The 24,414-nt window shown below is 40.9% G+C and overlaps 1 protein-coding gene across 2 annotated transcripts; it reads left to right on the forward strand.

The window, feature by feature from the left end:
• Positions 1 to 2,651: 2,651 nt before the first annotated feature.
• sdr16c5a (short chain dehydrogenase/reductase family 16C, member 5a) lies at positions 2,652 to 22,246 on the forward strand. 2 transcript variants are annotated; one of them, XM_062516093.1, is made up of 7 exons: positions 2,652 to 2,750; positions 2,979 to 3,316; positions 4,781 to 4,912; positions 5,154 to 5,253; positions 7,920 to 8,064; positions 8,682 to 8,807; positions 15,186 to 15,759. In XM_062516093.1, the coding sequence occupies exons 2-7, from the start codon at positions 2,996 to 2,998 to the stop codon at positions 15,274 to 15,276; spliced, it is 915 nt and encodes a 304-aa protein (XP_062372077.1). In that variant the 5' UTR covers positions 2,652 to 2,750; positions 2,979 to 2,995; the 3' UTR covers positions 15,277 to 15,759. The 2 variants fall into 2 exon arrangements, with proteins under 2 accessions (XP_062372077.1, XP_062372069.1); XM_062516085.1 differs by lacking the exon at positions 15,186 to 15,759 and adding an exon at positions 21,259 to 22,246 and having other exon boundaries at positions 2,653 to 2,750.
• The last annotated feature ends 2,168 nt before the right edge of the window (positions 22,247 to 24,414 follow it).

The following is a 24,414-nucleotide window of genomic DNA, read 5'->3' on the forward strand; positions in this document are numbered from 1 at the left end:
TTGTAATCAAGACTGTGATTATTGTCCTAGGTTTTAGCACATGGCCAGAGGGCAGCAATAATTGTCAGGTCAACACAAGGTGTAGCCTCTATGACCACAATTTCTATTTAATTTGCAACAATAAACTCTGTATCGTCTGCCTGATTGCAACAGCTAAGAGGCCTACTGTGACAGGGCATGGGAGGGGTCACAGAAGATTGTGTCTTGTTTTTCAAAACTGAAACTCTTTCTGAGTGATTATTTTCATTGTTGTGGACCAGATGAGTTTTGATTTCAAGTCACTTTGGTAGCATGTAACCATATACACAACAATGTGTCTTCCATTGCAAGTATCCCAACGACTTACATTGTCTTGGGGAGCATTCCCCGAGTCCTGTTCCCCACTTTGTATGGGGCCAGGGGAACATAAGACCCATTTTTAAAAAGCGAACTGTGTTACTCGTTTAATGTAGGCCTATGTATTGCGACCGGGCAACATAGGACCATTTTGAGGAAAAACAGGGAACATAGGACCTGGGGAACAGGGATGACCCCTTGTCCTTGCATTGGCTGGTTTCCATGATACAAAGTCATAAGGTCACAAAGGCCAAACAGATGTACTAGCTGAGTGTCTCCTTTAAAGGGACACTTCACCGATTAGCATTGAGCTTTGTATCTTTAGAAAACCAGTCATGTTTTTGAATGGTCGTGCATCATTCCCTCAGTTTGCCTTGAGATAGGAGAAATACGGATTTCCATGTTGGACTTCCTGCTTTCAATGATGTAAAAATCATCATTTTGGGCGTGTTTGGGTGTGTATACTGTGTTTGGTTAGCGCCTGGAGCTCAGTCCAAAAACTTCAATCTTAGTCTCCAAAAAGTTCGATCTTAGTCTCATCTGACCATAAAAGTTTTTTCCACATGGTAGCAGAATATTCCAGATGTGTTTTTGCACTGAACTCCAAGCGCAATGTTTGGCGAAAACCAACACAGTACACCACCCAAAACACACCATACCTAGTGTGAAGCATGGTGGGGGCAACATTATGTTGTGGGGATGTTTCTTTTCAGCGGGAACTGGGCAATTGGTCAGGATAGAAGGGAAAGTGGATGCTGCCAAGTACACCCACATTCTTAAGGAAAACCTGCGTCCCTCTCCTAGACAGCTGAGGATGGGGAGGTCATTTGCCTTCCAACACGACAATAAACCTAAACATATACTGCCAAAAGAACAAAGCCGTGGCCTAAGGATAGGATGGTGAATATCCTTGAGTGGCAAAGTCAGAGCCCTGACTTAAATCCTATAGAAAATCTGTGGATTGACTTGAAGAGAGCAGTCCATTGCCATTCCCTACAGAATTTGACTAAATTTGAACATTTCTGCACGGAAAATTGGGCAAATATTCCCCTATCTAGGTGTGCAAAGCTATAATAGAGACATATCCAAACAGATTGATGGCTGTAATGAAAGCAAAAGGAAGCTTTACAAAGTATTAAGTCAGGGGTATGATGACTTTTCCAACCCTGTTATTCTAGTTTTTAATTTTTTATTAATTTTCAGAACTGCTGACTTTTTTTTCATTATTTTGATGTTGTACAGCTAAATTTGTTAATAAAACTGGAAAAGATTTTTTTAAAAATGGGTTTTGATTTCAGGCTGTAAGACAAAAAAGTAACTATTTCAAAAGGGTATGATGACTTTCTATAGGCACTGTATTTAGCCTATATAGTAGGCTAAATAGTAAATAGGGTCTTACAGTACCTAGTAATTTCCATCTCAACAAATATTTTTAAGTAAAATATATACATATGCCTATAATAAAACAAGGCCTACATTTCTGGAAAATTGATATTTCTTATTTGGGCAGATACTGTATGCATGTGATAGGCAATTAATCAAGTACATTTTGAGTGAATAAATATAGGCCTACCATACAAGTACATTTTTTAATATAAAATATCAAATCGTAGGCTATATTTGAAGAATTACCCAAGAACAACTTGTTATCCCAAGGACAGGTGCAGTAGACCTAATTACACCATGTAATATACAAAGAAAATCCACAGAAGATAAACTTGGATATAGGCTATTAAAAATGTAGAGACAAGCTATGCACTTTTCCTTATCCCTGAGTAGGCCATATGCAGCTACATGAATTAGGTTACCGACCGTGCTTATGAAATTTAGCCTAGTCAGCAGCCTATGCCTGAAGTTGAGTGATCAAAAGTGTCAACAATGCAGAAACACATGGAATATCATGACAAAAAAAGAGGTTGTGATTGGAATGTAGCTAAGCTTGGCTGCTGTATTGTGTTTAAATACATTTGATGGGCTGGGTAGTCTGCCCCCATCCAGAGACGAAAACTAGTTTGGCTATAAAGCATCAGGGCTTATGGATCGTGCACCAGTAGCGTGGATCAAAAATCGGAAAAGAGAAAAAGGGCATGATTTTAAAGATGCCCCCAAAGTGTAGGCCTAGCACTAAGCTCTAGGCCTGTTGGCTGAAGACACTCGAGCTATACGAGTTTTTATAAACAGTGAGCCTAGTAGCCTAAGCCTACTCGGTGACCTCGAGAAACATAGATCTGTGAGAAATGTTGACGTAAAGACAGTTTCTTTACTTCAAGCATCGAGGGCCAATATGAAAAGCCTCAAAGAACCACAATACTCAGCGCGCAAGAAAACTAGTGGTCACGTGACAAACGCAGCTTTATATTTCGGAAGTTTGGCTATTAGGTGAACACAGTTGGCTTCGACCCTGTCCTCCGCAGGTGGGTTGTGACATGCTTGAGTTTTACGATAGATGTGTCTACTCTGTAATCGAATACGCGTTGTTTTTTGTCGTTATAATGTCAAAGAAACGCGTAAGAAACGTCATGAATATGTGCATGTTCCTGCCGTCTCAAAGCGCTTTAGGCTACTTTGTGCGTGTTTTTTTAAGTAGGTAGCGCTGTTTGTCTCCACTTGCATGGTTAACGTTTTGTTATGTTTTTCCGTAGGTTTCACAAACTTGATAATGAACTTCTGGTTGGAGACACTTCAGGTGATCGTATTGTCAATATATTACAATGTTGAGGCTATCATAAAATGCGTCATCCCACCAAAGAAAAAAGATGTGACTGGAGAAATAGTCCTTATCACTGGCGCAGGCAGCGGGATTGGGAGACTGATGGCACTGGAGTTCGCAGGAATGAATGTGGCTCTTGTTCTATGGGATATTAGTCAAGAAGGTATGAGGGAGACTGCTCGCCTGACGAAGGAAAGAGGGGCTTCGCGCGTTCACTACTTCCTTTGTGATTGCAGCGACAAAAGTGAGGTGTATCGAGTCGCGGAACAGGTAATATACAACTAGCATGATGGCGGTGTGTTCAAAATATGCTATATCTTGGACAGCCAAGTCCAAGAGTTGGCTCTGGTTTTTTTTTTAAACTCTAGCTAGCCTAACCAGCCAGATTTGCTGCCGCTAGGGGCGTGTAGATTTCTAGGCTACAACTTCCTAAAGTGTCAAATTATAACACTATCAAACACCGTTTTGTGCTTGGCGGCTCAAATGACATTTACGACAACAGCCTATTTCCAAGATTGTTTCAGTCCTTTATAGGCTTGGAATTCAAGTGGTACGCTGCCAGCATGGGGACGTTTTGTACCAGACTATTAAGTTAAGAAAATAAGTTATTTTATTTGTATTGTTCTAGACATAACTTGTCTGTCAATGTCATTACCAACATGCACAACGTGTTTAATTGTTCTATATTTTGACAAGGGTTGGGAGTTGAACAAACTAACTCTGTCTCTTAACATAGGCTATCAGCCTTCTACAGCTTCCACAGCTCTTGTAGGTGGCAGTTTTTGGAACAATCAAAGATTTCCTGATGCAGATGTAATGGAATATGGAAAAGACTAATAGTAAACCTATATAGATAGATTAAGCCTAATGTGCCTCCTAAAGTTATCATGGAAAATCCAAACCCTGGTCATCTAGAAAGATTCAGGTTCTGGCCATGAATAATGTAATGGCCCAACTCAAGGGGTGGCACCAGGCATGCTTTTCAAATTCTCACTGCATGGAATTGGATAACATTACGTCGCTGTTGTCCTCAGTTTAGCTCGCCTCTGGCCCGCTTATATCAGATACACCGATTTGATTGGTTCCACATGATGCAAGAGGTAAAAGTAACATGCATCATTGCTCATTGCCAGAGTGTCTCGCAGAGACGATTCATATTGTGCTCTTACGAGAACTCTGGATTTCTAGGGTATCCTAAGGTCATGCTTACCCATAAAATCCAAGCACATGTGAGGGAAAATGGAAGTTTCTTTTGGTTGATGCAGCATTAAATGTTTCTCCAGTAAAAAGTAGTAACAACATGGCCTACTCCAGAGTGGCTAGCAGTGTCATGCTATAGCCAGGCATCCCTGGCCTTGAAGTGACGTAACTGGTGTTTTTCTAGCTAGCTACAAAAGGCAGATTCTGTGCTTGCAAAATTATGTCGAAGAAGACAAAAGCATTTGAATGTGTCACTGACTGAATGACACTGGGATGTCCTGCCATGTAGGTAAGGGGTGGGGCTGTTTTGTTAGCACTGTGACCTCAAAAAACATTGAGAAATGCCCACCTGGTTTTTGAAAACTCCTTTTAGGACCATTGAAAAGCCAGTGTTGTGTGGACAAAAGGAGTTTGTGAGAGGCCTACCGCCAAGTGTGTGCTTGCCGGTACTGCAATGAAAAGCCTGCAGCTTCACAAGCACTTTCTGTATAGGGAACAGATGGGTTTAGTGATCATGTCCAACTTCTATTTCAGGTTAAGAGAGAGGTGGGGGATGTCAGCATTCTCATTAACAATGCTGGAATTGTGACCGGCAAGAAATTCATGGATGCACCAGATTCTCTCATTGAAAAAACTCTTGAGGTCAACACAATGTCACACTTTTGGGTATGCCAAAAATTCTACTATTTGTGTTTTGTTTGCTATGCTTGGTATGGGATGCATTACATTAATCTTACTTTTACCTTGCTTAAGGCCTTCATTTACCATCATGCTCTAAAGCAGTTATTTGTGAAAAGGGGGGCTATTGGGCTTGCCATTTTATTGTGTCTCTTTATTGTGTCTCTTCATGCTGCATATCAATAGAAGGCCATCTTTAATTTCATTGCTTTGTTGTTTTTCCTTTCAGACCTATAAAGCATTTCTTCCAGCAATGGTAGACAACAACCATGGGCATTTGGTCTGCATATCAAGTTCTGCTGGTTTGATCGGTGTGAATGGGCTGGCAGGTAATGGTTGTGCAGCAGCTCAGGGTTTGGATTCACTTAAAGTGGATTCATGGCAAAAATGGTCAATTTAATTTAAGCTGATCTTTATTGTCTCCCTAAAGAGACCTTTATCTTGGGCATACGAGAGCATAGGCTTCACATATGTAGCATGTTACAACCAGAATACCACGCAACGCACACAGTAACATCCAGCTCTACACAGTTCATCATACAGCACACATAATACATAGATTATCTATGATAGATACATACATTATTGCACTGTTGTCTTACTTAGGTTAGCACACATCATATACTGGGATATTGTAATGCCATAATGAATAATGGACTCAATAGTTGCTGTGTAAAACAGCAGCATGATGTTATCCAGCCACACCATGGACCCTGAGTCTTTGCAATAAGTGCAACCATTATTGACTAATTTTTGAGCTAATATAATCCACATGGTGAGCCCACTGTAACTGACAATCACAGTTAATGCCCAAGTGCTTGAATTGCGATACCTGATTGACTACTGTACCTGTTCGTTGATAAACAATGGACTATGATCCCCACCACCCGTGGGGTCAAAGACTATCTCCTCTTTTGTTTTGTGCACATTTAAAATGAGCTTATGATCTCACACCACAGCACTGTGCCCTGTATCTCGGCGTTCTACTCCATGATCTCAGACTGTGCTGACAGAAGGCTCAGTATGGCTGTATCATGTGAGAAGTTTAGGATTTTATTGTTGCTGTGCGGACTTCTGCAATTGGCACCTTTTGATATATAATATCCCCTGGGACTTTGATGATCTATGAACATATTTGGCGACACAGTACCTGTTAGACCAGGGGTGTCAAACTCGTATTGTATGAGTGTTGCTTGACGATACTCCTTCACTAGACCTAGCCGCTTATAAGAAAACAAATACAAATCATGCACTTGTGTCTCATACTGCTCGTTCTCTCTTGAAATAACTTACTTCCATGTTCGTTATTTTGGCCTCTTCCTTCCTAGGGATGGTTTGCAGTGCTAGGTTTAATCAATGTATCAAATCTTCAGAGATTACAGATCTTGTATCCTAATTTTCCCTTCCTACCCAAAACATCTGCTGGGCCATAGGAAACCTGCTGGCGGGCCTGATCTGGCCCGGGCCTTATGTTTGACACCCCTGCGTTAGACTATCCACGTGGCTGACCTCAGCAGAGGATTGCCACAAAGGGAAATGACTTCAGCACAAAGAGAGGAGGAAGCTCACTGTGGTTTATAATTTCAGGATGTGGTTAGTATTGATTCTATTTACATCTTCTGATGTAAAGGTCCAGTACAGGCACAACCACTATAACATTCGAGTCACTAAAATAAATCTGGACTAGTGTTGCTATATGAACTGCCTGTTGCTTTATATTTTAGATTGGGCAAAATATGTCAATAGGTGATATTGAGGACAACAGTGGAGCTAGCAGCTTAATAATGGAAAAGCAAATGTTTTTTGATTTGGTGTCAAGCCCAGCAATTATCACCTGTAAGCTTGAACGCTCTCTCGGACTCGAACATGCAACTTGTTGCATATCAGATCGTGAGTTGAGCATGCTAGCAAATGAGCTAAAACCCCAGGGTGCTAATGGCATCTCTTACTAGCATGTCTCTTGTGACGTGGGGAGGGAGCTTTACCTAATGTACACAGCTTACGTACCTGGCTACTGTTACTCACACCCCTAGACCTCCATGTCATCTGGGTCACAGCCCCAATGTTATCTGCATGGAACTGCATGGCTCAATCCTGCACCCAGACTCAAATCTGCAACTTGCTGCACAGAGGATTGGAATTTGAGCTTGCTAGCAAGTGAGCTAAAACCCCAGGGTGCTAGCTGGCATCATTTATTAGCACGTCTCATAAGGCTTTGGAAGGGAGGTTTGCCTAACGTACTGAAGCCTATAATTCTACATACCAGGAGGCTACCATTACACGTTTTGTCCATAGTGGGTGCTACAACTGCAATATGTCAATATCTCAGGAGCTATATGTCTGAATGTCAAAATATGAAAATTCTGGCATTCAATTGGCACTTACCTGGCCTTATTTGTGTCAATTGACTGCCTATTTAAAATGGTAACTCAGCCACATTTTAGCAGGTAGTATATGCCAGGGGGCAAGACTTCTTTACGTCACGTGTGGGTTTTTCTTTCTTGTTTTTTAAAAAGAAATATATATATAAAAATGTTTTGTAGGCTACATTGTTTAGATTTGTTGTGGGCAATGGGATATTTAATAATGGCTTTAAAATTCAAATGCAGTTTGAAATATGTTGCTATTTTGTTAGGTATACATCGAGGCAGCCGTGGTGTACTGGTTAGCGCATCGGGCTTATAACCGGAGGGTTGCCGGTTCGATCAGTCCACCACGGCTGAAGTGCCCTTGAGCAAGGCACCTAACCCCTCACTGCTCCCCGAGCGCCGCTGGTTGGGCAGGCAGCTCACTGCTCTGGGTTGTGTGATTCACCTCACTGTGTGTTCACTGTGTGCTGTGTGTTCACTAATTCGGTTAAATTGGGTTAAATGCAGAGAACTGAATTTCCCTCACGGGATATATAGGTATATATGTAGGTGTTGTTGGTCTCCAGAATTGATTTTACATCATTACTTATTTACCTGAAGTTGAAGTCTTTCCTATTTAATTTCAGATTACTGTGCTAGCAAATTCGCTGCCATTGGCTTTGCAGAGTCTGTTGCTCTGGAGCTGTTAGCCACAGGCAAAGATGGGGTGAAGACTACAATTGTGTGCCCTTACTTAATCAACACAGGCATGTTTGATGGGTGCAGTTCCAAGTAAGTGCTTTTATCTCCAAGTTGATTGGCTTTGGTAGATGAATTTAAGAATTGCATGGACTTATAATGTTACATGTAGCCATCTTTCCCATAGTTATACACAATACATCCTGAATATAATTCTTGATCATGTTAAGATTGTATTTAGTGGTATGTGACCTCTGCCGTGGAACATCACAACAATAAAAAAACGAAGAGTATAACATCTAGAAAATCTAGAAAAAGTCTTGTCTCTGTCATAGTCGAACCCCTTGCTCATACCAGCTAGGCTACAAGAGACAGAGACAAAGTGACCTGCTGACATTCATTTCAATCAGTGTTTACGCTTTGGTCGTTATACCACCAGATAGGCAAGGCTTATGGACAAGAGGTCTCTTAAGTTTTTATGCAAATGTTGAGTGATTTGACATGGCGATTGCGAATCAAAGTGAATGTTGTTTGACCAAAGGGTAAAACAGGCACATGGATAATAAAGCAGCAACGATGCCTTCGTCACCTCCAGAGCACATGATTTCACTACCCACAGTTAAGCTAAACCCAGATTGCCTTCTTTACCCACAGATGAGGTCTGCAACCAGGTACTACTGGCATTGTCACCTGATTTCTGTCATTCACAGGTGGCCCACCCTCTGTCCAATCCTTGAACCTGTGTATGTGGCCAAGAGCGTGGTGGATGCCATTTTAGTTGATCAAAGTTACCTTCTGTTGCCAAGGAGCATGTATCTATTAATGGCCTTAAAAAGGTAAGAAATGTACAGAGATGTCACTGCAAGATTTTCGTTGTGTGTATCGAGAAAATCTGCACTTGTTTAATTACATTTTGTGCTCGTTTTACTAAATAGTGCAGGTTTTACTCAATAGGGCTCGGGCACACACACCTTGCATTCTAGGAATATAGCAGTCATGTTGGTAGCGCACCGAACGTAATATCCATTCATTCAGATGCAGAAGACAAGAAGCAGAAATATAGTATTAGCGTGGATCGTGGGTTGCACTGTTACACCCCACTACACAGCAACATACAACCAAGAAGGCAAAAACTAAGTAACAGGAACACACAAACAGGCGGGAGTAAATCCATAGTAAACAAAGGAGTGAGGCTGCCAATATGGCTGTGCCCGCAAATTTTTCACGTCATGATCCCGAACCCTATTGTGTCCTCATTTTACTAGATTATGCGCTCATTTTAGTCAGTCATCATGCACTTGTTTTACTAACTAGGGATGGCAAAAACTAAAAATCACCAGGTACCAGATAAGGTGATGATGAAACCAATCATTGTTCCAACATGACTGTGGACCAGTGGTGGTTGCTGCTCTTTGGAATAGGGGAAGCTCTGATTAAAAAATGGTCAGTTACTAAATTAATATTATTAAAGGGATATTCCGCCATTTTTGGAAATACGCTCATTTTCCACCCCCCCTCGAGCAAAACAATCGATATTTACCTTGTTCCCGTTCATCCAGCCATTCTGTGAGTCTGGCGATACAACTTTTAGCTTCAGGCTAGCATAGATCATTGAATTGGATTAGACCATTAGCTTCTCGCCTGCTAGCTTCATGTTTAAAAGTGACTAAGATTTCTGGTAATTTTACCATTTAAAACGTGTCTCCTCTCAAGTTAGAAAGTGCAATAAGACCAACTGAAAATGAAACCTGGCGTTTTTCTAGGCTGATTTGACAAGGAACTACACTCTCATCTGGCGTAATAATCAAGGCAACTTGCAAACGTACCATAGGCGCAGTGATATCGTACGCAGCATCTGAAAATAGTCCCCATAGACAACAAGCAGTAGTAGTGCCAGTAGTTTGCAAGTTGCCTTGATTATTACGCCAGATGAGAGTGTAGTTCCATGTCAAATCAGCCTAGAAAAACGCCAGGTTTCATTTTCAGTTGGTCTTATTGCACTTTCTAACTTGAGAGGAGACACGTTTTAAATGGGAAAATTACCAGAAATCTTAGTCACTTTTAAACATGAAGCTAGCAGGCGAGAAGCTAATGGTCTAATCCGATTCAATGATCTATGCTAGGCTGGAGCTAAAAGTTGTATCACCAGACTCACAGAATGGCTGGATGAACGGGAACAAGGTAAATATCGATTATTTTGCTCGAGGGGAGGTGGAAAATGAGCGTATTTCCAAAAATGGCGGAATATCCCTTTAAGGTGCTATATTGTTCTTTGAGGGCAAAAATTATCCTAAAACCCAGAGTACTTGAACTACATTTTAACGTTCACTTTGAGGGGATTAAATAGGCTACTTGGTAGCCTACTAGAGATATTACTTAGTAGGCCTACATGACTATTTAAAATTCAAGTAAACATTAACATAATGCGGCCAGGCTACATAGTTTATATAGCGAGCTATATGTGGCTACAGCTTAGCCTAAATACACAACGGAAGCAAAAGCCAGTCACAAACTCTGTAACTCCACATTACGGTTTTCTTTACAGTAAGCTACAAAAGCTGCAATTGAATTGAAAATTTGAGCTGCAACTTCCATTGCCTTGCCTCTCGACTTCACCTGCCATTCCTAATAGGCGCGTTTGACTTCTTGAAAATCTGCGCAGATCTGACTTGATGTGATGCATGCTGGGTTAAGCACAATGCATACTGGGACAGACGAAATGCAAACTGGTTAGAAATCATGTCCGACTTCTTGCAGACGCGGTGGGAGTTACCACCGTGACATCATGTCACATGTCCTTAAAATATCGCGGGGGTCTGCGTCGCCTTTTCCTTAGCGCAGTCGATTTTTGAGCGACTTGCACAGGCTGAAACCCACCCCAATGACGTCAGTTCAAAGTCGTGATGGGGCCGTTTGGAAGGAATCTCCCCATGACGAGTATGACGGGTGTCTCGTTCTGCCTCCTTACCAAAGACTCTAGAGCGGACCAAGATGGATCAGTTCATGTAAGAACAGCACTGTAGCCAGCGTCTGGGACAACGCTGGAGCTTATCCCTGTGATCCATCTTGCTCTGTTCTAGAATCTTTGCTCCTTACGTTAGAATGTGCTAAAATTAACAGAAATCGAAGGGATACCTTTTTTGTGATTTCTGGAACAGCGGTAGGTTAGCCTACTGAAAACGTGAGGATATTCTGCTATTTTATGCTGTTGGTTAAATAGATACACACGGAAAACACTTGATATTTAATTAATGTGCTACAATGCAGGCCTGTTAATTGTATGACAACAGTGGTTTATTTAAACACATCATATCAATTTATTTCGTCAGTCATCATGCTCATTTTGAGTAAATATACTATTGTGTTATACTATATTTAACACAAAATCCCGCGATATCTCCCGCAAGGTCTCCAGCGAGGTCTCCTGCGAGTAACTTCAGGCACACGGCAGCTCAGCTGGACTGTCCGCGGCCAGCTGCGTCTGACATTCGCCCCACCCGCTAAGACTCTCAAGCTCTCGTTGACGTATGAAGCCAGCCTAAGTCAGCCGCAGCTCATCGTGAACGAGCCTATTGTTAATGCATCTCTGTTCTTGAAACTCTTCCTCTCCAATCATTACATGCTGTCAATCAGAGAGTCCAGCCACTATGACGGTTCCTCCAATCATCATACAGAAGCTTGGCGTCCGGGCCATCCCACTGTCCCATTCACCCCCAGAGAAGCCGGCTTCCCTGGAAATTACCATTTTGTGGCAATTGTCCAATAAACATCTGGCTTTTTCTGCACTGAGACCAGCCCACTCTGTTGTGCCATTGAACCTCCCGTGAAGCCGAGCGTCTATGGGGTTTTTAATGGATCGTGTCGTCACAGCAATGTATTAGGGGTGCGAAATCACGATAGATGACTGGCAAAACCTTATTGCTGAACGAAATAGCCATTCAATCGAACACGTTTTAAGCATGTTCTAGTTGTGATAGGCTAGGCTGGCTAATAGGCATTATTTTATAAAATTTTCTGTCATATTTTAGAGGAGGCTGAGCTTCCCCCTTTACTCTTAGAGCAATCGCCTCTGTCATCCATGTCTTTTTGTACCAGTGCACCAAGCAAGGTCCATAGCAACCCAACAGAACACCTTTGGGATGAATTAAAGCGGAGACTGAGAGCCAGTCTCTTCGTCCAACATCAGTGTGTGACTTCACAAATGCGCTTCTGAAAAGGTCAAAAAAACTCATGCTCAGTGTCTCGCTCAGCCAAGGGCCAAGAGGTTGAAGACCTCTGCCTTAAAGGAACATGCTGACTTTTTGGGACTCACTGTATTCCCCAGAGTTTGATAAGTTGATGCGTACCCACTGCTAGCCTAGCTTAGCACAAGTGCCTCAAAGTGGCCAGCTTCATTAGCCTACACCTCCCAGTACACAAGAATTCCAACATTTTCATATTTACATGCTGTGATTTGTATAGTTTCAAAGTGTCCAAATAGCGATGTCAAATGAGACCGTACCAAGAATGTATAAGGTTACAAAAGGGCTACGTTCTCATTCAGGCGAAGCACTGCTGCTTGGGCAAAGAGATTTGCAGGCAGAAGCTGAGAATTTCCGCTGTTACTTTTTCAGTCCTGGAGGAGCATTGATTTCCCTGAAAAAAACATAGTTTTTAAATGTACTTAAAGATACCGCTCTCAAATCTAATCCAATGCACTAATTCCATGAATGTACTTCTAGCAGTCTGTCCAGTGTGTGCGCTCAAAAAAATCCAGCGAAACCATCCCATATACACTATGTACACTATTGGGAAGCTAGAGAAGGCTCAGACTGAGTCATGAACAAGGAGCACAGAAATTAGTGTCATTTGATTGTCTGTCGAGCTCAAATATCAACAACTCTCCACCGGAATGGTGGGCTGCATCTTTAATATTAAGTTAACTTCTCTGTGTATATGATGGGAAATATGTCTGAGCAGCCAAACGTCAGTGGAGTTTTCTAGAGCCTACTGAGCAATTCTGGAGTGTACTGAACTGTTATGAGCATAATGAAAGAAAAAAAAAAGGAGCATGGCCTCTTCACAATGCCTTTGAAGTGCCCAGGAGAGAAATTAATTAAGGCCTTGTGTCTCATGTTCTGTAACCGCTTACTCGGTGTCGACTTTCTTGGCATCAGTGTCTTTGTACATGAACTCCTTCTCCATTTACCTGCTTTGTGTACCCCTTCACACATACTCCTTTTAGGGTGTACAGGGGGTGTGTGCTCTGACGTGCTTCTGTCTGTTCAGTTGTGGCACAATTGAATGGTATTATGGAACCGCAGACTGAAAGAAAGGTCAAGGCATAAAATTAGGGGGTAACCTAGTGGTGTAAGTGCCCATTCAATGGAAAAGGAAATCGCAACTTGGTCTAATAGAGGTAAATGTCTTAGCAAGTGTTGTTTTTTTTTTTGTTTTTTTTAACCGCTTCACTTGTCAGATTGTGGTCTGTGATCTAACAAAAGCTAGTTTTCTTAACATCTCCTTTGTTAACATGAAATAGCCTATCTCCATGCACATTCGTGTAAAGCAGATACACAATACTGCACAATACTGCCTACAGAGCATACCTTAAATTGTCAGTCAGTAACAGCAGAAAATGACTTAATGGCCTGTGTGATTGGGATGTGGATGTGCTCAAGATTAATTACATTCATAATGAGTATGCGATATGGTATATAATATAATTGTAGTTTAATCAATGTAATAGAGGCAGTTGCAAAGAAAATGGGTAGGCTTCCTGCATGACCCATTCCGGATGATTGCCTCCAATATAATGAATACAACACATTGGGCAAGTGATGGCACCCCTGACTGGGCTTGTGGACACAGTGAATGAGAGAAGGCTTCACCTCCCTTATGTTTGTTTGGAATTGATTAATGATTAACTGGTCAAATCCATCTGTTCAAAGGCTAGTTTGTGATTGCAACATGCAGTGGGTGAAACATACATGTAATGCTAAAAAACATGCTTTTACCTTTAAATTCTGACATTCTCAAGATTTGGGCATATTTAGTCTTCATAGATACATTCTTGCTCAAACAAAGTCAAAAACACAGTTTTGTACAATATAGTACAATTCTACTGAGTTTCATGAAAAAGTAGGTAGCAGTTCATGTAGTCCTGTGAAAGGCAGACAAACAAAAAAAAAGTCTCACCCAAAACATGACCTCATTGCCAGAGGTAACGTATTAGTTCAAGTAAGGTAAGTGAAGTAGGTAAAGTGTAAAAGTTGAGAAAAGTTGAGGGGGCTTTTAGCATATGGATATTAGGTTAAAATTCAGGAAATTGCTTTGTTTCAATTCATTATTGCGAGGGTATAGATGGCCAGGACAATATAACTATAATCTGTGTAGCCTTTAGTGATGAGGTAGCCGAATTGCAGCTAATTGAATACGACTCCAGCATTTCTAAACATATGGGATAACTCCTAGCAGTTAACTAGCTCTGTAGTGACATGGAAGGCCCTCTGTACAGACAAGGTTTTGGTTTGTCCTTTCTGGGCTACCAAGGCAAGATAACGGTGAAGGACCCGCTTTTTGTGTAGATAGGAGTGGCTTATCTGTAGTTAATGAAAATGCACTTTTTAATGAACACTGTTCTGAATACTATATTCCATTTCTGGTCAGATTGCCTTAAATCCCACAGTAGCTGTAGCTTTAAATGTTACGGTCTCTCCAGTACTACCTGTTGTTGGATTCTCTAGTGGTTTGTGTTGTGGTTTAGTTCATGTTTAATGTCTGAATTGAAGATGGTCAATGAAGCTTGACTACTGGATCAGGATCGGCGATTAGATTATATATTGTAGATGGTACAAGTCTCAAGACAAAGTTAGTTATACTAAAACATTCTAACCTGAATCTTGCCCACTTGAAGGGAGGTAACGATTGCACAAGACCTGCTCTGACCAGGTGGCAAAATCCAGACACGGTTCTGGCTGTTATGTCCCTCGGCCCATGTTACGAATGATGTTCCTGGGAAAGGCTATGCCTTTGTGGTAAACAGGCCTAAATGTGCACTGAATATCAGAATGTAGTCTACCTTTCTGGAGACTGAGAAAGTAATGTACAATGGTATACCTTCACACACACACATATAATATTCTATGGCTAACATATGAACACATCAGAATACAGCAAGAATACCCTAGAATTCTGTGGCAGGAATGTCTCATATTGTTTTTACTCTTTTTAAGCTCTCTGGAATGGAAACAGACTGCTCTCTGGGGACGATTTATTGGGGCTTTTGATAGTCTAAGTCCTTGTGGTCACCAAAAATACCACTGAGATGTTCTGCCTGTGAAACGACTGTGTTTAAAAACACAAGTTTCAAATTGAAATCTGTTTATTGAATATTATGCCCGTCTGTCAGAATCCCTTACAATGCATTAGACCTATTTATTTTTTGTAATTTAAATGACCATTACGTATACTGTTGTTTATGGCTGGAATGTTTTTTAGTTTTGAGCTGGTGGCTTAATATACATGTAGTATAAAAAAAATAAAATGGTATTTTTGTTAAATGCATAGTGTTTATGTACTGTATGATAAGTCTTTACTAGCCTCGTTGACACCAGACCCTTCTCAATTGAGATTGAGAGTGGGTCAGGAAAGGGTTCATTGACTTCCAGCAGGGGGGGAATTTGGCCTCGACTGAGATGAGGTAGTGTTAGACCAGCTGTTAGACATACTGTAGGCTATCTAGAAATACCGAGGCTACACAAAGCCTTAAAGGGATATTCCGCCATTTTTTTAAAATAAACTCATTTTCTACCTCCCCTCGAGCAAAACAATTGATATTTACCTTTTTCCCTGTTCATCCAGCCATTCTGTGAGTCTGGCGATACAAGTTTTAGCTTCAGCCTAGCATAGATCATTGAAACGGATTAGACCAGTAGCATCTCGCCTGCTAGCATCATGTTTAAAAGTGACTAAGATTTCCGGTAATTTTCCCATTAAAACGTTAGAAAGTGCAATAAGACCAACTGAAAATGAAACCTGGCGTTTTTCTATGCTGATTTGACCTGGAACTACACTCTCATCTGGCGTAATAAAGGCAACTTGCAAACGTACCGTGGGTGCAGTGATATCACGCAGCATCTGAAAATACTCCCCATAGACAACAAGCAGTAGTAGTGCCAGTAGTTCGCAACTTGCCTTAATTATTACGCCAGATGAGAGTGTAGTTCCAGGTCAAATCAGCCTAGAAAAACGCCAGGTTTCATTTTCAGATGGTCTTATTGCTCTTTCTAACTTGAGAAGAGAAGCTTATTTCCAAAAAAGGCGGAATATCCCTTTAACTAGGCTAAGTATTAAGTTAAGTGGTCCTACGATGGCAGTTATGTGATACATTTGTAAAACAGCTCAGATCTGTGCGTGTTCTCCGTGTTGGGATGATGTTGGCCAATCGTGACCCGTGGAGATGCACAATACCGCCTAGATTGAAAAGAGATTTCTTCTGCATTTATGAGCTATAGCGTAATCTAGGGGGGTCAATTTAAATGTCTAGCCTATAACATCAAAAAAAATCGATGGCCATCAGATATTGTATGGTGTCCATATCCATAGTAGTGGCATATTCGCACATGCAACACAGTTAAAAGCGCCTGCGAGATTCAAAATATTTGGAGAGGCTAAACTCCACCTGTAAGATATGGCAGAATGTTACACGTGAGAGAACTTCATTTTCCAAGATGATTGATTGATCACTAGTCGTGACTGGTCAGTAGGCGGTACTTTTACGCTATTTGAGCTATAACTTGGCGTATAACCTGCTCCTGCCGGTTTGGTTGGCAGCATAAGACACCATGTTGATAGAGTGACGCTAAAACAGAGCCACTTTCGTATGACTGCATCGAGCTTCGTGGGATACCCTACTGGCATTCATTTCTCGTATTTGAAGCATGCCCAGAGTTGTTTATTGGGTGCTCCGAATGTCTATCAAATGAGTCTGTATGTAGCTCATAGCCAATCGTATCAATTATACCAAAGATCATTAAGGGCGGAGCAAGATACTTCATGAGAAGCCACTTCCTGGAACCCAAATCGCAAGAGGGAGGGGGGGCAAAATCCCCCTTTATGCAGAGCTGTTCCATTGAAGTCTATGGACATGACACGCATGACACACCCCCTTTATGCAGAGGAAGTGATCCCCGTTTTGCGCCCATAGACATCAACTACGACGACATGTCTTGCTCTGCCTTAAGGATCTTTGATTATACCACATGACTTCTTGTAAAGCACCTTAAAGGGACACGTCACCGATTAGCATTAAGCTTTGTATCTTTAGAAAACCAGTCATGCATCATTCCCTCAGTTTGCCTTGAGATGGGAGAAATACGGATTTCAGTGAAACCCATGAATAGGACTTCCTGCTTTCAATTGTGTAAAATGATGATTTTTACATCATTGAAAGCAGGAAGTCCAACATTGAAATCCGTATTTCTCCCATCTCAAGGCAAACTGAGGGAATGATGCACGACCATTCAAAAACATGACTGGTTTTCTAAAGATACAAAGCTCAACGCGACTCGGTGAAGTGTCTCTTTAATACTTCAAAATCACATTTGATAAATGAAGCTTACGTTTTTCAGTAGAGATGGGTGTGTAGATTTGAACAAACCTGGTTTGGTTCTTAACCAAAATACAAGCGTCGGTGTGTCGCTTAGACATCGTCATCGTCTTGCCCCCCCAGTTCTGTGATTGGCTCCTTCGCTGAGGCAAACCTTCGGTCCATGGAATCTGAATGAAATCGCAAGCAAGACTGCATAGGTATACCAAGGCCTGTGGAGCTAGCAGTGAAATTAAAGAAATACTCGTCTGTGCTGGTGTTCTGTTGAGTGAGTTATGCTACTTTGTCAAGATCAGCTGCCATTGATAAATGCACAAATTAATACATTTTTTGTTGAATATGGCACTGCCTGTTATTCGTAATTGAAAAACGGAGAGGTGAAATAAACATTTTGTTTTTTTGGTTGGTGTTGTTCTTAGCTTAGCGATTTCATTTGATAAATGAAATATGAAATATTTTGCGTTGAGGTAGCACAAAATTATAGAAAGTGTGCTTCTAACAGTGGATTGTGAGTTTTCTTTTCAACTGTGCTTGCATGGAAATAAACCTCTGAAGATCACCGACAAAAAAACTGCCATCTTTTGTGATCCGGTATCTTGCCTATGGGGAATTAGCATGGGGATTTTCAATTATCGCACCTGTTCTTCGTCTCGCAACTTGCCATAGACAGTTAGTTTCAATTAACACCCGGACTTCCTTATATGGGCAAAGATAGCATTTTTTTTTTTTTTTAGGTGAACTCCAGAGATCTGTGGGCTTCAATGGCCTGTTGACCCGCAGATAGGGTGACCACCTGTCCCGCTTTACGTTGTACTGTACAGCAATTTTACCCTTTGTCCCGCCTCATGCAAATTGAGCATCTGTCCCGCTTTTTCGTTCGACCCTGGCCAATTGAAAATAAATACACAGATAGGCTACGCCCGCAGGCGTAGTGTTAACTTATGTCCAATAGTTCAAAGGAGAGCAATAAAATCGGTAGTCGATAGGCTGAGTCGTACGTCAATCAAACTGTTGCCTGGTGCACGTACGCATCCGCAACGTTGTCAAAGATCTCAAATTGGCGAGCGCGCTCCTCTGTCAGGTTAAGCAGCCATGGCCAGTGTGGCCACGAGAAAGAGAAGATGCACTTACAGCGAATGGACCGCAACATATACTCTTGGCAAAGACCTATAGACGGCGAAGCAGAGAGGGCATTTTGCATTTGCGTTTTTCTCTGGGGCATGGTGAAGAATACGATGTGAAGCGACATGGTGCAAGTGAGTCCTACAAAACTAAAAAAAAACACTCCGAGAGCGCAGACCTAGGCCAACCGAAAACACAACCGCCTCCTGGATAACTCCCATTTAATCGTTTGTTCCGTGGGTCATTTCAGACCTTTCCTGAAAATCCCACCCTTAACTTTTTGAGTTATCTTGCGAACTTACAGACAGACAAACAAACAGACAAACAAGCCCCGATGAAAATAACCTCCTTGGCAGATAATAAAAACACATCAAAGAAACATGCAAATCATAAAAGATTCTGGTTTACCTATTTGCACCGAAATAGTTCAACTTTCTATGCAAGCCTCAGCTATAGACTATAGGCCTTATAGTTGGTTGAACTTAGGCTAGGTGGGTCTAATATTTTTTTTGTGTGTTTTAAGAATTTGATTCACTGAGTGCATTCTTTCAGCTGCATAATGCCTGGTCCCTTGGACAGCTGACAATTTTGATAGTCCCAATAAAGATGAGATGTTGCGAAATTAATCTTTTGTCTTTTAGCCTAGGTAGTGTCTTAATCTTATGTCGGTAGATAAAAAAAAATGTTGCTTAGTAAATTAGATCTGGCAATATATCTTAAGTTTAAAGTTATTACGTCTGTCCCACATTGTCCCTCCTTTACCATGCTACTTGTCCCACATTTTGTCTGACTAGAGGTGGTCACCCTACCCGCAGATCAAATCTCAGATTTGCCAAAGATTCGTATGGGTATTCCCAGACGAAGTCTTTACTGCAGTTTTGTTAACGTTACCTGTAAAAACAAAGCCACTTTAATCCCTCTTTAATTAGAAAGTACATTAGGGCCTAGGAGGCTTTCCATTAACTAATTTTAAATGGTGAAATATAGTTGAATGATTCTTGAGAGGTAGAATATTTAATCGTGTGCATTTTGATCTGAAACTGAAGTAACCCTTACTTATACAGTTCTTTAATTACGGTCTTGTTCAGCACAAGCTTATAAAGAGACACCTGTTGTTGAGTGGGTACGAAGAGGAAATTTGGCTGAATAAAATGGCTACTTTATTTCAGACCTGTACAGTCAGTTGAGTGGGTTTAGGCAGACTAATTATAAATGTCCCTGTTTATAAATTGGAAGGAGTCTTCTATTATTCAAATAACAACTCTGAACAGGTGTTGGAAATGTAAAGAGATGGGTTTTTATAATTATCTAGTCAGTCTCCCACTTTAAATGGGGTAGGACCCCCTTTTAAGGCATGGCGGCTTTACCTTAGCAAGGGTAAGATTGACACCAGGACCATAAGCATCGAAGTCAGTAACCATACATGTATATTATATGAGGACAGAAAGCAAAGAAAAGAACACTTGCACTATTTTGATGACATTGACCCAATAAATGTTGGATCTGGTCAGACTGAATGCCTAAAGGATTATCCAAAATCTACATGGTCACTGACGTTTTTGACAGGATTTAATCTTTGCAGTTTTCAATGCATGCAGAAAATCAAATCATCAGAATATTAGTGTGCCTTGGACACAATTACCATGGACCATACTAACATGTGGATTTAGTAAAACTCTTAGTCATTACACTGGAAGTTGTAAATGGCTATAACCTGACTGGATTCCACTGGTAACTATTTGAAATCACTGGACATTATTAGGAAGTTCAAAGGTCTAAGAGGTGATGTATGTCAAAGTGAAAAGCAAGTGATTACAGTAGGTTGAGAGGTCTATGTAACACAATTAGGTTAACTTTGATCTGGGGAAGACCACAAGAACATATCTGCTATTGAAAGTATTTGGGATGACACTAATGACAACAGTTCCTAAGGAAAGAAAAGCCATGCAGTTAACTCAACTGTCATAAACATTTTGCTCAAATTGTTGAAAAAATATGCGAATTTATTTGAAAAACAAGACATTTCTATGAACCTGGACCTCAAGAAATACTGCTGGGTTCTAAATTCTCCCATTGTTACGCAGTACCATCAGTCAGCAACAGTGGACTTTGATCAATAATGAAGCTGTAAACTCTGCTCTCTCTTGACACTCGTGATGCATTATTGCAGGTTTTCTACTTCACTGGTGCCTACTGTATGTGTAATCTTGGTTGGGGATGTGCAAGTTCATAAATTCCACACTTTGCTCAGGAATGACTGTGCTCTGGGATTACACACAGATCTGTGTGTCCACACTGTTCATAAACGAGAGTGGCCCTGGACCAGATGCATGTAGAGCATCTCTGGAGGGATTGTGAACTGAGATGAGTTGAATCGGTTTTATGACATAAAAAAACTGACAAATATGTGGAAAACCTGAAAGAATGAGAGATTCACACAGGCTAGTGGAATGCATAATTAGTATTCCTATTATACCTAATATGTAATGTTTTGGAGTGCATGCTGGAGAAGTTTTAATATTGTTCCTTCTTAGTCTTCTTAGACTCTGACTGTGTTTTTATACATCTATCCTCAGCCTTTTACCATCCAAGCAAAGTGTCGTCTTGGGAAAGTATCTGGGTGCCTTTAATTTCATGGATTCATTCCAAGGACGGCAGAAGAAACGGAGTTAAAGCTCCAAATGGACACCTTGATCAATCAAAATAAGCAAATTACAGTAGTATTGAACGCATCAACTTTTTCCCCAGTAAGTATATTTCCACTGAGGCTATTCACACATTTTCATCAAATATTAATATTAACTCAGGAAATTCACACATTCCACACACAAGTCCATAAGTAAAGTTATGTACAATAAAGTCAAGGTCAACTTTATTATCCCTTAGGGGAAATTCATGTGGTCAGCGTTGTGAAATGAGACAGGGTAAAAAGGTATCGAACACGCTAAAAAAAAGCAGTACATCAAGGCTAGGAAATGCAAGGAATCAGCTGAAATCTTTAAGTAGTTAGAAAGTGATTATAACACCTATCTGTGTACTGTATATCTCATGATGGGTAAAAGCAAAGAGCCCTCCCAAGACCTTCACAAAACATGTGATGGAACCGAACTGGTTAAAGATTTCAAAACTTCAGAATCTTCCAGTAAGCACCTTTGGGACCATTATCTGCACATGGAGGGAACATCACTCCATCATCAACCAACCACACACAGGAGCTCCTCACAAGATTTCTAGCTAGGTAGAAGAATAGGTAAAAGAGAAGCCTCTATGCACGCTCCGCCCACATGGCGCCATTACTAAAGAAAAACGTGCTGAAGCTCGTTTAAAGGTCGGTTGGTCAGATGGGAGCAACATGTACAGTAACTTTTTGGCTGTCATACTACACTGTAACACCATGTTCAGAGGAGAAGTGGCACTGTACATCACCATACAAATATTATGCCAAGAGTGATGTTTGTTGGTAGACACATCATGGTGTGGGGCTGCTTTTTTGTTAGTTTAATCTCATGGTACTGGCAGACTGCATACTGTTGAAGTCCACTTTACACATAACTGTACAGCGCCTATAAAACGTATTCAGACTGCATACAGTTGAAGTCCACTTTACACATAACTTTACAGCGCCTATAAGACGTATTCAGACTGCATACAGTTGAAGTCCACTTTATTACACATAACTTTACAGCGCCTATAAGACGTATTCAGACTGCATACAGTTGAAGTCCACTTTATTACACATAACTTTACAGCGCCTATGAAACGTATTCACCCCCCTTGGACATGTCCCCTTTTACTGCAATTTTCCTCCATTTTTCTTTGCAAAACTGCTCAAGCTCTGTCAGATTGGAAGGGGATCGGATGTAAACGGCCTTTTTCAAGTTCAGCCACAGATTTTCTTGGCTCTAAGTCTTGGCTTTGACTTTTCCGCTCTATAACATACTCCCGTCTCTAAGCAATTTCTGTGTAGTTTTCACTGCATGCTTCAGCTCATCGTCTTGCTGGACGTAAAATCAAGTCATAGATTTCTTACAGACTGAATCAGATTGTCCTCCAGAATTTCCATATATTTTGCTGAACTCATTTTAATTTTACCTTTACAAGCCTTCCAGGGCCTGCTGTCGAGAAGTATCCCCACAGCATGATGCCACCCCTGTTGTATTATTTTTCTGAACTTTAAGTTTAAATGTGTACGTAATTTTACTAACTACCTCATCAATTATACGGCACCTATTGTAATAATCCCGTCCTGAATTTATCAAGCATACTCAGATTGTTATGTGATGGACAATGTTTTAATCATTGTTCATCCAATTGTAAGCCAGTAATGTAATCCAGTGTGAGGATGAATACCTCATTGCACTATTTCCTACCCATGCACAAAAAATAAAACATGATTTTCATCAGACTGTTGCATGTTTCCATTCATTCACATCCACTACCTTTTTTAAAATACATGTCTAGTTTTTGTCTGTTTAAGATACCAGATATCTCTCAATGTTAGCAATAGTTCTAATTTTTATCTCAGATATTATCTAATGATATGGTTCCTCTTCGAAAGTGACTCAAAATGTTTGAGAGCATATTCATTATTAATGAAAACAAAATTCTTCATAGCTTTTTTAATCATCACAGTCTGGGCATCTAGACATGGATGGATTACAGTATGAGCCACTGGGCCGCTGGCCACAGACATGAAAAGGGCCCCCTACCTCAGAAAGTTGATAACTCAGCAATGCTAAGAAATGAAAAATAACCCAATAAATTATGACTTCTGGCCAGTTTTGTGGAAGGAAATGGACAGATTGAGACTGATAAATATGACCTAACCATCAAGCAGCTTTGGCATTATGCTGTGAAAAAGATGGCAATCACAAAGCATGATTATCACACATAGTGTGACCTTTGATATTTGACTGAGGGACCCTATTCAAATATCAGGGGTAGAGAACATAGTGACTTAACACCAGAAGTGGACAAGTCCAGCTTCAGAAAGTTTTGACCTGATGTCTGCCTCTGCGCATCTGCCGTATTTCGCCTGGTGATCAGCTGTTTTTTATTTTGCTGATTGCCGTCAGCGAGGCATCTGGTGACTGATCTGTACAGCTCATGTTACTGGCTGTTACTTCGAGGCCTACTGCCTTACGCTACTGCCACTCACTTGACTAGTTGGTTGACTGCCTGCCATAAACTGTTTGAGAAGTATAGGCTACATGGTGTTTAAGATCTGAGAAGTATAGGCTACAGTGACCTCCAAAAGTATTGGAACACATGCTTAAAGTTAAATATAAAATCATCTTTTGGAAATTGATCTTAATGCCTTCAATAAAACAATGAGGAAATATTCAACCTTTAAGGACATCAATTTTCTTTGTGAATGAATAATTCACAAATACAGGGGGTCATAAGTTTTAGAACGCCAATTCCCATGTAGAGGATTTTTACTTTTATTTAAAGTAATAGGCCAGTTATTTCATGGATCCAGGAACTATGCACCTAGCCTGACTCTCGCCAGACCCTTGTAGTTCCGCCATGCTCCACCAGAGGCGTTTCACTGAGCTCCAGGATCTGGCGAAAGTCAGGTTACTATGCACCCTGATAAAGTCCCCTTGGCCTTTGGAATTAAAATAACCCCACATCAACACTATACCCTTCACCATATACTAAGAGTTTGGCATGCTTTATGTCAGTTATTAGCTGTCAGCTAATTAGCTGGTTTGAATTGCATTGAGCTC

This window comes from Sardina pilchardus, chromosome 2 (assembly GCF_963854185.1).
Source record: "Sardina pilchardus chromosome 2, fSarPil1.1, whole genome shotgun sequence".
In the NCBI taxonomy this organism is placed as follows: Eukaryota; Metazoa; Chordata; class Actinopteri; order Clupeiformes; family Clupeidae; genus Sardina; species Sardina pilchardus.

What these genes read in the sequence shown, in the direction of transcription:
- sdr16c5a (XM_062516085.1), top strand. Translation starts at nt 2,996, where the DNA reads ATGAACTTCTGGTTGGAGACACTTCAGGTGATCGTATTGTCAATATAT. An exon ending in TGTATCGAGTCGCGGAACAG is followed by an intron (nt 3,317 to 4,780) that starts GTAATATACAAC and finishes CTTCTATTTCAG; the next exon opens with GTTAAGAGAGAGGTGGGGGA. An exon ending in ACACAATGTCACACTTTTGG is followed by an intron (nt 4,913 to 5,153) that starts GTATGCCAAAAA and finishes TTTTCCTTTCAG; the next exon opens with ACCTATAAAGCATTTCTTCC.